This window comes from Gorilla gorilla, chromosome 6, assembly GCF_029281585.2.
Source record: "Gorilla gorilla gorilla isolate KB3781 chromosome 6, NHGRI_mGorGor1-v2.1_pri, whole genome shotgun sequence".
NCBI lineage: Eukaryota > Metazoa > Chordata > Mammalia > Primates > Hominidae > Gorilla > Gorilla gorilla.
The window spans coordinates 125166204-125182437 of NC_073230.2; the positions used below are offsets into that span (position 1 = coordinate 125166204).

The window sequence follows — 16234 nt, forward strand, 5'->3', positions numbered from 1 at the left end:
TAATCTAGCCCTTATCTCTTTTATGTGTTTCTCTTGCTCAGCCTTGCTCACTTGGTGTCTTTGATATTCTTCTCTTTTATTTTACTGTCTCCGAGGCTCATCTCACTTCTTGGCCTTTAATTATTTATTTATGTAGGATGTGAACTCCTAAATCAGCATTCAAGATGTATATTTGGATACTCATTTCAATGTCTCAGTCTCAAACTCAATATATTAAAAGTTGTATCCTTTATGTCCACCACCAGCCCCAAAGAATGCACAACTGAACAAAACCCTGACCATCATCCTATATTTTCTCTCTTTCTGAGCTATCCATAGAGGTGATCAAGATAGAAATGTGTGCCATCTTCTATTCATTCCACTGTCATCAACTACATGTACTCATCAAACCATGCCAGTTCTACCTCCTTAATAACTGTAGCTTAACACCTGAATAACTGAACAAAAACTTACAATTTAATTCTCTTAACACTTATCTACCTCAATTTTATTTTTATAATTTATACATAATCTATAATTATTTTTATATAATTGGCACAGTGATAATTCCAGATAAAACTCACTGAATTTCTATTTCCATCCTTGCCAATGATACACGCACACACTGTAATGCTGAGAGGGTTGGGAAGGAAGAATGGGAGAAAGGCAGAAGTTGACAGTTAAAAAAAAAAAGTTTCCAGATGGTTTTCTTAGTGTCATCTCTGCAACCTCATCAAATAAGGGTCCAAAATTTATGTTACAACATTTGTTTGATGCCTTATTTAAATTGCTTTACTGGACTTTTTCCATCTGTTAAGCTCTCTGAAAGAAACAAAATTGCCTTGTCATAGCTAGACCTCATGATCCTGTACACTTACAACGGGCAGACTCTGCAGGGGCCCACACCTTTCAAGGTGGTTTGGGAAAACGATACAGAAAAGTTTTACATCAGCTGAAAAGAAAAATGCATAACTCATTTTGGTAATTTCAGTTTTAATTCTTAATAGGATAAAGGAAACATGCACATTATAAATCAATGCTCTGTGTTAACAAATAATCAAGTAAGCAGAGTTGCAAATATTGGCTAAAATGAATTTTGGATATTTTTAGCTACCGAATTTCTCGAGGCAAGGCAGACATACATCTGGACCTGAATATCTGCATTATTAGGGAATTTTTGTTTGTTTGTTTTATATTGTTTTGTTATTTTTAAAAGTAGGTGCCAAATTAGGTCACCTGCTGTCTGGGCAATGTTATTTTTTGCCATAACCACAAATTGAAGAAAATTGACCGCTCTTTTTCCTTAGTCAACATGCTGTGCTTCCAGCCCCAAACATCTTTGAGAAGTTGTTTAGATTCATGAGCAATGCCTCTGTCCCCAGCAGGCTAAGACATTAGGCAGGTCCCTGCACCTCTGGAGTCCTCAGTTCCCTGCAAACTGAGGAAGCTAGACTACGTAATCGTTAGGCTCCCTTCCAGACCGACCAATCTGATGGTATTAGATGCAACTGCTCCTGAATTAGGGCATGAAATGAATTCAGCTTTGGTGCACCAATGTGATGACTCTGCTTCATCAAAGCCTGAGCACGCGATAGGCCTAGCACCATCTCACACAGAGACCAAAGGGCAACCCTCTGCTTCCAAAGGCATGACACAACCTGTTTCTGAAGTGATTCACATCATCTTTACTTTTGAACAACCCAATGCTCAGAAAACAATCTAAGAATCTTCGCTGACTTTAGGGATGTAAGATACAGTTTCTTGACAATATTTGGGATTGTGGAAAAAAGCAATTGAGGAAAGGGCATCTCCACAACACAATATTGAATTTAGTGCCCAAGGTCCATCACAGGAATCCCTAACGATCCCTACAATCTCTCTCTCTCTCTCTCTCTTTTTTTTTTCTCTCTTTGCCCTGAAAATAAACTGAGAAGTTAGTATTGGGATAACTATTCCCCTTGACCCAAATAAAAAGTCCTGGGCAAACACAGGTACAAATTGCCAAATGGAAAAAGTTCTTCTCCATCTTCAGCTAGAGGGAGGCTGGATCCCAGCTCTTTAGAAGCCGGCCCGTGGACGCCCAGAGAATCCCTTCGGAGACCAGGTCAGGGTCATTGAGCTTGCCCCGCAGGGCGCCGCCCCGGACGCGGCCCCGCCCCTCACCTTGCCAGCGCCGCGCTCGGGCCGCGAAGGTGCGTGCGGCGCTCGGTGATTGGCGGCGGCCCGGAGCTGCACGGCTGCCATTGGCTGCCCGGCCCTCTTTGTTCCCGGGTCCGGGCCGCAGGCCGGCTGCGGCGGACTGGGCGGCGGAAGTTCGACGGCGCCGGGCGAGTGGCTGTTGAGCGGCGGCGCGGGAGTTCCGCAGGTTCCCCGTGTCCGCAGCGGAGCCGGAGGCCAGCTGAGCCCGGCCGTGGGATCCCGGATAGGAGGAGGAGGGGACCCATAGGACGCGTAAACATGGACCTGGAAAACAAAGTGAAGAAGGTAGGGGGGCGCTCGTGGCGGGCGGCGGCTGCTTCACCTGCGCGGGTCGCGCGGCGGCCGGAGGTGCCGAGGTGGGTGGGGCTCGCGGGCTCCCCGGTGTGAGCCCGGCTCTGGGTCTGCGGTGCCCCGCGCCCAGGGACCCGGCCCCCTGGGTAGAGGAGGTGCTCGGCGGCCCCGCCAGCTCCCCAAACTCGGGAGCGACAGAATTGGAAGCGCGAGCGAGGGCGGGCGCGGGACTCTTCTCTCCAGTCTCACGGAGTCCCATTGGTTGGAGGTGTTGGAAACTTTACTTAAGATGTTTCAGCTCTGCCTGTGCCTCCTCAAAAGGAAAGGACGAGCTTAGGGCGAGTGCGGGCGAGACCGTGACACTTCCTGGCTCAGGAAGTTGAACTTCATTAAGCCTTTGTGGTTTGGGGCTCTGCTGTGCTTTGACAGCTCTGATCTCCTCCCTTCCAGCTGGGCTGCCTGGGGCGCTCTAAAATGGGTGTTGATTGAATGCACTGCCTTCGCACCCGTGCTGGTGATAACTTCTAATGTGATTTTTTTTTTCGGTCATTCATTACTTGTCTACCGACCGAGGCAGTGCCTCCCTCTTAGGGAATTATCTGTCAAAGAGCGCATTCTCCCTGTTTGGCAGGTAGTCCCAAAGGGCGGTTGTCACCAGCGTCTCAGCGCAGGGAGACATTTTCAGCCTGGCTGCTGCCTCGCAGGCACTGGAACCGACGGCCCTACCTGAGCCACTCCCGGGTTATGCGGAGCCTGGTGTCGCCTGGGAGAAAAGGGTGGGGACCAGACTATGACTCAGAAGGAATGCTGATGTCACATTCGGGTGAATTGCCCTGTGCGAAAGTTCTCCTCGTTCCAGGGGATTTGCTCATGTTTTACTTTGTGGTAAATTTAAGCTAGCTGTCCCTTATCAAATAGAGAAGTTTTGCAGAGAGAGGAAGGGAAAAATACAGAAAACAGTTTTTGTTTTTCTCGTACTCATGGTTCTTAATATTCTTATTTTATCTTCTAAACACAAAGTTTTTGACTTGAGCATTAATTCTATTTTATGCCCAGAACTGGATTTTTGAAAATGGATACAAAATATTGTGTTAGGACTGCAGAGTTTTCGGTTAGGAAGCTATTGACCAATAAAAACTAGAAATGAGAAAACAGTTTTTTTTCATTTCTTGCGACTAAAATTCTCAAGCGCTCAAAAAGGTATCCAAGAACAGAAAAACATAAATTGTTAATGGTAGCGTGATTGCATTCTATTCTCTTCCCATTTGGTTTCTTTCTTTTTTTCTTTTAAATAACTGTAATATTTTTGGTTAATCTTGCTTGTCATGGGGGAAAAGCGGGGAAAGCATTTTGCCCGCTTTCTGTTGATGAATACTGCTCTCATTTAGTTTGCAAGTAGGTAAGAGCTACTTAATTTAGTACTTGTCTAAAACTTGGGGGGTCTTGTCCTTGCTTTTAAGTATTTATTTGAAGACAACTTTGCAAAAGTAAACATATTTTGGGCTGGCGAGGATGAACAGGTGAAGCACAGGATTTTTAGGGTAATGACACTATTCTGTATGATACTATAAAATGGCGGATACATGTAATTATACATTAATCAAAATCCATAGAATGTAGAACACCAAGAGTAAACCCTAATGTAAACTATGTATGTTGGGGATAATGATGTGTCAATGTGTTTCATCGCTTGTAACAAATGTACTGCACTGATACGGGTTGTTGGTAGTCCGGGAGGCTGCTGGAGACAGGAAGGCATGGGGGAGGTACATGGGAACTTCGAATTTTCTGCTCAATTTTGCTGTGAAGCTAAAAAATGCTTTAAAAAATAAAGTCTGTTTAATAGGGGGAGAAAAATCAAAGACATTTTTGAAACTTTTTGAGACAAGGAGTAATTCTGAGGGAAGAAGTTCAAACTTAAAAATTGTATGTGCTTGCAAAGGAAAAATCCAGACGTTGTTTATAAACAATTTCCTTAGAGTTTGAAAATGTGGATTATGATAAATAATGCCCTTGACATATGGTGTAATTTTCCTCGTTTATCCCCCACTTGACTTTTAAAAGTTATATTTTCAACCAAGAATCTTAACTTTCTCTAATCCTCCTCTTCTCCGCCTCTACCACCCCAGAAAGAATTCCATAAATTAAAGGTTTTAGAGAGAATCCCATGATATAACAAATCCCTGTTTCACTACGTTGTCTTCACTGATGATTCTTAGAATCCTCAACTGGTAAATTGGAAGCTATTAAAAAACCACAGAGATGTCCCGTATGACTCCAATTTATGAGTCCCTTAATAGACTTGATATTCTAACAAAAAGTTTCCCAGTACAAAATTTGGAAATCTCAGGAATGTATTTCACAATCTTAGCCATACTCTCAAAAAGAAATTTATGTTCCTTTTAGCAATTGTTTTCTAACACGTCCAAAGAAGGAAATATTACAAGACTATCTGATTTACCAGCAGAGTCCTCACCCTATTTTGGTACCTAGTTTTCAAGTCTCCTTTCTTTTTGACTCAGTTATTCAAGAAAATTTATAGTTTGCATGTACCTTGAGAAAAGGAAGATTAAAAGTTGGAACAAAGATACAACCATTTAAGTACAACTAATATGACTTCTGTTTTAAGATGTATGACATTTTTTCCTTCTAAAACTTTTACATTGTTGATTTCATGAGGAATTTCTTCCAGACAGATGAAAAGCATCATTGTTCCACATTAACATTTCATGTAAAAAGAATTAAAGAGGACTGTCTTTATTAAACAGTGATTGAGATAGATGATACTATTTAAAATTCTTGGTTTGTAAAAGGAAAGCTCGTCCACATCAGTTGTACAAATTGGGATTAATTACCAGTTAAAACCCACCATCACAAAGACAAGGGGTTTTTATAATTAGATTTTGCTATATTTTGTTTTGTTTGAAGTAAGCGAGCTGTTGCTAGGATGTGGGAGCTAGTTTGGTTATACAAAGTTTTTGTTTTAATAATACTTTAGAACAGAATTGATTCTATGTCCTTGCCCTGTCTTCTGAGTTACACATCTAGAGCTCTTTCTTATTTTTTAAGTCTCATCTTAATTGGCTTTGTGTCAGTATGGTCCATGTCTGCTTGGGAAAAACAGTGGACTTTGAGAAGCAGAAACAGTCTCATTTTGCGGTGAATGGTAAATCATGGCCAACAGCCAGCTGTTTTCCTCTTTCCTTTCTGTGTTACTCTCCCATGAGAATTATTTTTTTTCAATTAAGAACATACCAACAGAGAAAGAGAACCACAATAATTTCCCTTTTACTGCCTGGAATTGCTGCAGGGCTTTTTCATTTTACCGTGTTCATTTTTTCTCTCCTCTAACCCCTTTATTTTGATTAATCCTAATATTTTGCATACTTAAGACTCTTATTTCTTTAATTTTACTTTTTAAAAATATGATGCATTTTAAAGATTACATGTTACTGAAAATCCCCTTTCTCTGTATCCAAACTTGTTTTCAAAACCTTTGTCATTAGCCAAAAAAGCATAGTGAAACCAAATGAATACTGTTGGAAAAAGGACTAAACTACAAAGATTATTTCCATTGGAAATTAGAATGAGTTATTTGCCTTAGGTAGCCCCTGGTTGAAGTGGAAAAGGCAATATATGGTGACCTGGATGCTCAAATCTACAATTGCATTCCAGGCTTGAAGCCATTCTTGCTGCAAGAACCATTGGCAAGACTAAGGGTAAAGGTAGGGCAAGGCACATCCAGGGCTTTGCTTTAGAGGTGTTCTGCCTCTCAGAACAAGTGCAGAAGAAAATGAGTGGTCCTCGGCCAGGCTTTTATAAAACTATTCTAACCCATGGTGTGATTCATTACATTGGTAGAATATGAAAAGTCCCTTTCTCTTAATTGTCCTGAATATTGGTTGGAGAAAAAAACTATAGTAGGTTTTCTATTGATTCTGTTCCTTTATGCTGTCCTATGAAGTAGAAATAGGAATTTATATTGCTACTGGCTATTACCTATGTCCCATCAACTCACCCCATGACTTTGCTTGTGCATGCCCATACTCCATCTACAGTTCTAAATTTTTTCCATCCTTCAAGGACCAACCCTTCACACTGCACACTCCTCTAGGAAATCTTTCTCCATGCTGCCACCTAGATGAAAAATATTTTCTCCTTTTCTCCTGAATTCCCAAAACATGTTATTGGTAACACTTAGGACACTAATCACTCTCCACCTCTGGATTATACTTATCTGTTGTATGTTTCACCTTCTTACCTTGCTTACAAACTTCTTGAGAGATGAATCCATATCCTGTTACACTTACGTGGTTATTTTGTTTGCTGTTCAAAGCAACCTTAGGAAGTAGGCCTTAGCCCCATTTTCAGGATGAAGAAACTAAAAGTTTAGATAGCGTAATCTGAAACCTTACTATAGAGAACTTTACTATGAACTTGAACCATAATTTGAAGAATCCATGCTGCTTCCATCATGCCAACTAGGCCGAGTCTTATATTCTTCATCTTGCTCACTAAATATATGTGGAATGATAACTGTTATAAAAAGAGAAATAAAATAAGGTACATTTCAACACTTTCACTCATTTTTTAAAAGAATTATATTCGAGGAAGTGGTTTATATTCCAATAAAATCACCATCCTGCTAGTTTTCTATATTTTGTTTCTACTTTGTCCATGTTGTATGTATTCCCTTTAGTGTAAGTTGCCATTGACATTCTTTGGGCAGAGGCAAAGTATACGAAAAGTAAAAGTATTGTGAAAAGGAATTTCTGGGAAACTTCTACAGTCAAAGAAATAGCATAAACTCCAATAATATTCTGTACCTTATCTTCTAAGATTCTCCCAACTTCCTGACTTTTGGTGTGAGCCAATGGTAATGCTGTCTCCTAACTATGTAAAATGGCCCTAGGTAACAGTGACCCTGTATTTGGCTGTTTGTTTTGTTAAGTTTAACCAGTGGCATCTGGAACTATAAAGGGATGCTCATGGTCTTTTCTTGTGTTGAGCTCTGCAGTTGAGAGAAAGCCTTACACATAGCATGAGTAGGCTAAACCTCTTTTCCCTAGTAGCAAAGTGTTCAGAGTGCCTCTGGAGTGGCCGACCAGACAGCTAAGAATGGAGCAGCTAAAAAGAAACAAAAAACAAACAAAAAACCTCTTAATATTGGGAGAACTATTTTTTTGTTTTAATTTCCCATTCTTCATGCAAAAACATTTCTTATGAAGCTGAGAAGCTGTGGGAAACACCAAAATGATCAGATATTTCATGAGGCTCTCATGGAGCTCCAGAGTGACATCCAGCATTGTTAGTATGCGATCAACATCATAGACCATCAGTGTGCAACACGAGTTACCAAGAGGGGCTTTCTTAGTGGAAAGAGAGTGATGAATTGGTAACATGGAAGCTACTTCTTGTGTTCTTTTTCTGAGAACTAGAAGAAGGAATACAAGTTGGCCCCATGCTAATGTGTATATACCTTTTTTACATACCAATCACTAGTGTGTTTAGAAATTAGGAAAGATCAGTAAGTCTCCAGTATATATAAACATCTATAGTGTATGGAAAGGTCTTCCATAGTGTATCCGTTTTCTCACTTCCATTTATCAGTATAATATATTTAAAATTGCCCTAAGCTGAGAGTTGGTAGATCCGAGTCCACTATTTTTTGTGATATTAACCACTTTGGCTATCAATTTCTGTTTATATAAAAATCAGTAGGGGAACCAGATGATTTCTGAGGTTTCTCCAAGTCCTGTGACTCTTTGATCATGGGAAATAATATCAGTAGTCTACCACGTGTAATGTTCCACAGTGCTTTAAAATCACACAAACGAAGAACATATAAATATATGTATAAATATATACATAAAGGAGATGGCATAGTTTAAATGTTAGTGAATTCCATGAAGAACCTATAGATTGAACCAAATAATTTTTTTCCACAAATCTTAGCTATTTTCAGCTTGTTCTTAATTTTCATAATATTTGTGGAGGTATTTGAAGATATTAGGTTAAGTTTAATTAATTTAAATCTGTAGTATAAGGCTCTGAAGGCTGTAATAGTGTGGGTCCCGTAAGTCTAGGAGTGATGTATTACTTACCTTGGTATTTAATTATGGGAAAATGAAAAATAATGGAACATTTATTTTCTTTAAAAGTTATCTCTCTCAAAATAAGGCTGTTAAAATAATTTTAAAAGATTAAAAAAAAAACAATATGAGTGCTTTTTTACGTACCGTGCACTGTTCTAGACTCTGGGGTTATAGTAGTGAACAAGAATGACACTGAACTTAAGCTTGTATCATAGAATTATGCTATTGCAAGTGTTGATAGAGCAATGTAAATATTGAAAGTAAGCACAACTGGGATTATACCCGTCAGTGAACTCTTGATAGGTTAGCAGTACACTATGTTTCTAACACGGACAGTGAGCAATTTTGATGGTGATCCCTGGGCTTGATTCTTGGTTTTGCAAACTTTGTAATTAGGGATTCTTATTTCATTTGTCTTAAGTAATAGCAAATGTAAAAGATGGGAAAATGAGAAAGCAGCTTTTATGTATTAGAATGTGAAAAAGATTATGAATGCATAAAGCTATACAAATAGACTTACACCTATAATATACACAAACTATAAATCTTCTCCCTGACTACAAATGCCTTACAAAAGAGTCATTCTTGGATTTCCTGTTTGCAGTCATAGCTAATTTTTGTTTGGTAACTACTGCCATGGTAACCAAAATTATGATTTTAAAATAATTGTTTATTAAATCATTAATATACAGGAAATTATTTTACTTTTTACAAGGTGGTGGTATCCAGAGAAATTATATTATTAATTATGAAATCAACTTTTTCTAGGAGAGGAAGATAAGGAAACAAAAGACTAATCAAAAACATTGCAAAACTGCAGATTTTCAGGATTTTAAAGAAAAATAATTTGGTAATTGATAACTTCACTACTGTTCTTTGAGTAAATATCCATGTTTAAAATTTGCCTCAAGCACTGTTAGAGGATTAAATTTAGAGGTTATGCTTTTCAACTGCCCAACTACAATCTTTGACTCTCCTACAGAAGAGCTGCCATTTAGCGTGGTTTTGTCAATTTTCTGTTCTAAGTGCCCTGTCTACCTAACATTCTAGTTAGATAATGGGGAATTAGAGCGATAAGGATATGCATGACTATAATTTTCTAAGTATCACTGTATTTATTTTGGTCAAATTCAAAAAAGTAAAAAAGCATAGTTTAGAATTGCCAATTTCTCTGTTCCTTAGTCTGTTAGAATGGTGGGGAGTTGGCTCAGATTTGAGCATGGCTTAAAGTGGGAGAGCGTTATTAGAAGCCAGCCTAGTGGGGATTGCTGAGATCTCATCTGCTGAATGACAGCAAAGTTACTACTCTGTAAATATACTTAATCTGAAATGCTGAATTATCCTCAAACCATGAGTGATTCAGCTTGTGTTTATCATTGTGACATTCTGGCCACTGTGAAAAGCTGTAAACAGGAGTTTCAGGGTGTTCATTGCATAGCTTATCTGAGCAGCGAGCCCAGCAGAAAAGATGGGCTTTCAGCCCAGCAGAAATGCCTTGATAAGGAGTCCATTAATGCATCTCTAGCCGCAATGAACTTTTCCCTTGCTTTGTTTGATGATAAAGTGATATCCTGTTTCATTGAAAAATGACCATGTAGATGTTAGGTGGATTTTTGTTTTTATATGAGCACAACGTGACAGTCTTAACAGAATGAGTCACAAAGTAAGGATCAAGGATCTGATTTTTCCTTTATGAGATACTGGCCTACAATAAAAATAACTGGGGGTTAAAAAAATTACCCTTTGTTTTTCGTAGAGAATATTAAAAGTGCAGTTTAGATTTAAAACTACAGACTCTAAACTCCATATCTATCAGTATCACCTCTTGAGCAAAATACCGATGTCACCTTTGATAGATTTTTTTTTAAAAAAGGAAGGAAGATGAGTGAGCAAGACAGATGTGTAAGTTAACTACAGTGCTGGATAGAATGACATAAGTGCTGTAATACAATGTTTTTCTTATCTGGGATGAGGAACCTTTTTATAAACAAAAATTAATCATTGGCTGATATTTTTAAAAACAATAAAAATTTATTACTTAAAAGACAAATACAGGGCCAATTAAAAAATTATTAAATGCAAGAGACACAAAATTACTTTAAGTGTATAGTAGTTCCTAATTGCCTACTGTCAGTTTCTCTGCCTATCTCATCACAGACTAGTGACTTACAGTTTGCAAACTGCCACTTTGAGTAGCACAGCAATAATAGAAATACAAACAACTGTTATGAAGTCTTAGAAGCAGAAGTAACTAACTTTAATTGTGTGGGTTGGGATTATTTTATCAAGGAAACACCTGCTATAGAATAAAGAAGCTTTCATTAGGCAAAGAAAGCATTCCATAAAGAGGAAATAGCATGAACCAAAGGTACCTGGCTGTGAAAAGTCAGTAAAACCACCCTTGACATTTTCAGTTTTGTCTCTTCTAAAATAAAGCTAAAGTAGATGAGCTGCAGTAATTTGTAATTTTTCCACAGTACAGGTTTGAATTAAAGAGGTATGTCACTGAGCTAGTATAAGACCCTAGCCCACAGCTGAAGAGTTTCTGATCTCCCTTAACTGTGATGATTATTTAATACATTGTGTCATCTATTGAGAGAGAGGAGGAAATTTCACAGTAGAGTCTAGCTCATGTAGGCTGGTCTGGACTCTGAGCTGTGGACTGGGACCACATTGTTGCCAGGTTTTCATCCTTCTTAGATCAGTGAAGCCAACAGTAAAGGTCATGCCCAACTGCAGGAGCACCTTTTAAGCCTCTTCTTACGCCAAAGCAGTCACATGTCCAGTTCTGAAGTCAAGGAGAGAAGTCCAGTCTAGCAACTATGAGGCTACGGCAGGGATATGATGTTGAATACTATTACGTGGGAATGAAGGATTGGGACCATTACTTCAGTCTACCACGTGTGCTGTAGAGGGACAGTTGAATGTAGGGGCTTGAGGATACTTTTCTGAAGATCTTTCATGTATCAAGAGTATTCTGAGATGATATTCTATATGGTATCAGACTACACGTTTCAAAGCAGGGTAGTTTTTGGTCATTCTGAAAAACTGTAGAGGAAAGTTAACTTGCAGTATCCCTTACTTGATATTTAGGGTTTCCATTTTTTAATCTGGTCACTCTTCTGTTAGCTTTGAAACATAGGCCTCTCCAAATTCATTCCAGCCGGGTCATGTGACTTCCGTGTTTAACGAAGAAATGTAAAACTCATTTCTTTGGGAAATGGCAAGTTGCCTAAGGTTTTGAAGGGGAATTACAAAATATTACCTTTTATATACTGCAACAAATGGAAAATATATTCTGTGAACATTCCAATAATATGTGTTAGACTCTATCTTTGGTAACGGAATAGAAGGTTATCCCAAGATAATTGGCAGAATTTAAAGGTAAAAAGAGGCAAGACAGATTTCAGTGGCCTAACTCCACAGCTCTTTTAAGATGTCCCAGGTAAACCAGTAGTGATGTTATTCATTGTTACTTTCTCATGGACCAGATAAAATTAAGCCAGAGGGTAGGATCATCCTGTGGACCACTGTTGCCCACTTTTCTCTAACAGTTGGGGAATTTAAAGGAAGCAGCGCAGACTTTGACTTTTCCAGACATAGATTTGGATCCCACCTTTGATATTTACTCAGTAATTTGGCAACAGTTGCTCCTTGGTTTCAGAGATCTAATCTGCAAAACATGGATAGTACTTCTTTATTGGATTATTGTGAAATTAAATAAAGTAGTACATGTAAATGTTTAGAACAGTGCCTGACATATAGCAAGTACCTGGTCAGTGTTATTAATGTTCTCTGATCAGTTTTGTTTAGTTAGTTAGACCTTAGTACCAATAAGTAAACATTTTGAGAACCAGAATTGCATTAAAGTTGGGTATCAGCTTTAGAACCCTGGGTTCAGTTTTTGGCCCTGGCGTTTATTAGCTGTGTGAATTTGGGAAAGCTACTTAGCCCTGTAAACCTTAGTATCCTCATCTGAAAATGGGTTTCAACTGTCTACCTCACAGGGTTGTAAGGATAATCGAGATGAATATCTTAAAGCACAAAGTATGGTGCCTACACATAGACAGTAAACGAATGTGTGGTAATCCTCTTCAAGAAATCCAATCTAGAGAGAAGAAAATCCTGCATAGATCTTCATGCTATTTAACAGACACCTGAATATATTGTCAAGAATTTTATGATGGCATGCTCTCAGTAAATTATTGCCACTTGGTGCTTTGTTGGACACAAAGAAATATCCATTTAAAGTTCGATAACTGGGGGATATATTAAATTACTGGATTTAATATATCCTTTTGCTAATTTAAAAATTTAATACATTTAATGTATCCTTTTGCTAATTTAAAAATTTAATATATTTAATGTATCCTTTTGCTAATTTAAAAATTATTCTGATTTATATTTTTATAATGAAATTAAAATTTATAAATATTTCTGGAACTTGAGTACCTACCATGTGCCAATCGCTATGCAAAGGATTCAAAGCTGGGTATATTAGGTTCCCTGAGAAAGCACTTGATTGAACGCTGCAACGTATTGTGGTCCCGTATAGGGAATTGGTATGTTTCCCTGACTGGAATCTTCCTCAGAGTTTCTGAGGTAAATTACAGAAATGGTTACTATTCTTTGCAGCACCTCCCATTAAAAAGTGGAGTCTGTTTTCCTTCCCTTTGAATCTGGACTGCTTTCTGACTTACTTGGATCAGTAGAATGTGGTAGAAGTGGTGTGTGAATCCTAAGGTTGGACCTCAAGAGACCTTGCTTGCTTCTATTGCTCTGTTGCTGGGATTTAAGTCTTCACAGCCTCCCACAGTGAAAGCTGTGGAAGGAGTCTTACAGAAGACTGTCCCCACTCTGAATTACTCTCATATTCCTCTGTACATCTGAAAGAATCAAGAATCAATGTACTGAAACTGCTCTAATTTCATTGGTGGCTTAAGATTGAGCCCACTTTCTGCTCTAGACGAATCTGATTTTGATTTTTGTGCTTGTTGTTCCATTAAAGTGAAGGAAAATTAAATTAACATGCAACTGCAATTTTATCTTAGTTGTAAATAGGTGGTATATGCATATTTTGAAAATTGCCTGATTTCCTTGAATCACTAGACAAATTTTAAATGATGTCTGTGCACCTTCTTTAGTGGTATAGTCTAAATATAGAGCAAAAAGTATGGTAATCCAAACCACTTCTCTGATACATCAGAAGTTAAAACATGGGTCAAAAATTAGTTAAGGCTCTTTGATTTATGCAGCACAACATATCAATAAACAGAATTCTTTTTTTTCCAGAATAAGGGATGGTGTGAAAAGGGTATGCAATAAATAAATAAGCAAGCATGAGAACCTGGCAGTAGGGTTCTTACATCTCTCGCTTCCTTTCCTGGTTTCCAAGACCCCTCTCCTTGCTATAAGACTTTGTTTTTGTTCTAAATGCCTGTGAATGCTAATTTGGGGCAAAAGAGAAAAACGAGAAGACTGTCTTTTTGCACCCCCTTTTCTGTTTTCTTTGCTGTCTCTGTTGGGCATTACTCTCTAGGTTTCCTTGGATCCTCCTGCTCCTCTGGGCAGCCTCCTTCAGTGAAGCCCTCAGCCAATGCCATGAGCCTTTTCTTTCATTCTCCAGTCTGTGAAAACACATCTGTACTGCTGTCTTTTTCTGCATGTGCTCCAGTTAGATAGTTAAAGAATTAGTGGCAATAAATCACTTAATTGTACAGTCAGTCTACTCATCCCCTCACCCATGTATTATGATGGGTTACCCCTGAAGAAATAATACCATAGCCTTTAGGCATCGCAAGAATGATCGCAGTATTCAAGTTTGGGGATAAAGAGCCTTAATTAAGACCTCTCAAAGCAGCTCTCTGTGGGATCCACCCTTTAGAAGCAGCTGTGGAGATAGTGACACAAGACCAAATTAGGAATGGTTGCCATGATCCAGATTCTTTTATGGAACTCCTACAGATGCGTTTCGGAATCAGGTTTTTAAAGTCCCTTTTATAGCAAATAAATAGGAGGTTTTGAGGGCTGTTTATGAGCGCATTCCATTGCAGTGTCCTTCAGCGGAGCCAGAGCTCAGCCAATCCTAATTAAGAAGCAATTTCAGCTGCAGTCATTGCTTATTATAATAATTGTGACATTTTTATAGCCCTACATTGTCTTTCTCAAAGTAACAGATTCAGGAGGAGTCCTCTTCTGAGTAGAGTCCACAGAAGAGGTATTCTATTGGTAAGCATTTCAAATGACTTCCTTCATACAGTAGTATAAAAATAATTTGATAGCAGTCAGTTTGAAAAATGTTTATAAGGAACCAGCTTAAATTGATCAGATGGAATATATTTTCATCAGTCGCTTACCTAAAATAAGTACAAATCTTTTTTATTTTTTAAAAGGGGGGCCTAAATTTTGCTCCTAATAATATTGTAAGGTTACATATTAAGTTTCAAATAGATAAGTAGTACTGTGAGGGAAGGAACTGCTAACTGTAAATACTACCTAATTTGAATCAAGTAATTTTGGCTCCTGATGTCACATGGAGGTACTGAAATTTATTTTCTTTTACTTAATTCCATCTCCAGGTGGATTTGTATAATAGAATTTAAAAGTTTATATAAATCTTTTCCAATTTTTATTCTGTGTTCTTTAAGGATGACTGTGGCATAATATAAACATTGCGAAAATTTTCTCCCAAATATATTTGGTATTTTAATAATCTGGTTTGCAGCTGTCTTCTGTAGCACAAGTGTGTGTGTATGTGTGTGTACCCAAGTGTGTGTAACTATATATTGAGAAAGAAAATGAGACTTAGAGGCTAAAAATCATATTCTACCCTGTCTTCTGAAAGATCATTTCCTGGTTCTTACTGAGTGAACAACTAACAAATTGAAGGGAATAAGTATTAATGAGGAAGGAACAAAGTTCTGCTTTAGATGCCCATTGGGTGAAGAGAATTTAAATATTTGAAATGGGCAAAATAAAGAGAAGTGGTAGATAAGTACCCCATGTACCCCTGTTCCCCTTTATAATATGTCTGTCTCATCACAAATCACTTAGTCTTTGGATTTAAAATCAAAACAGAAAAGAGGATATAGTAGGCAGCATCTAAGATGGTTCCCAATTACTCCCACCTACTAGTAGCCACACCCTTACATATTGCCCTCCCATTGAATGCAGGCTAGCCTGATCAGTTGCCAAAAAATGAAATGTGGCAGAAGCAATGGCATCACTTCGGAGATTAGGGATTACAGCTTCTATCTTGTGGTTCTCTTGCTCTCTCTGGGATCACTTGCCCTGGGGAGAACCAGCTACCATGTCCTGAGGTACCCATGTGGGCAGGCCCATGTGAGAAATCTTAGAAGTGGGTCTCTCCCTAGTCGATCCTTGCAGCCCAGCTGACCCTGATTGCAAACTTGTAAGAGACCGTAAACCTGCCCATCTACCTAAGCCACTTCCAAATTCCTGACACACACAAACTATGACATGATAAATCGTATTTTCAAACCCTAAGTTTTGGGGTAGTTTGCAACTAATACAGAGGTGTTCCATTATGAATCTAGAAATTCAGTGATTTGAAAAATTTGAAAAGAATGATATTTTGCTTCATTGCCCTGAGTACTGCATAATGTATATAATCTTACATATAATATAGCAGATAATTTTTAGTACTAGTC

At 38.3% G+C, this 16234-nt stretch overlaps 1 protein-coding gene across 1 annotated transcript in view; it reads left to right on the forward strand.

Annotated features, from left to right (window-relative positions):
* The first annotated feature begins 2151 nt into the window (after window positions 1-2151).
* TES (testin LIM domain protein) overlaps window positions 2152-16234 on the forward strand; it is a 48521-nt gene continuing 34438 nt past the window's right edge. The window contains exon 1 of the mRNA XM_004046084.5: window positions 2152-2463. Within this exon, the coding sequence (XP_004046132.1) occupies window positions 2437-2463 (27 nt within the window). The 5' untranslated portion in view covers window positions 2152-2436. The remainder of the gene's footprint in view (window positions 2464-16234) is intronic.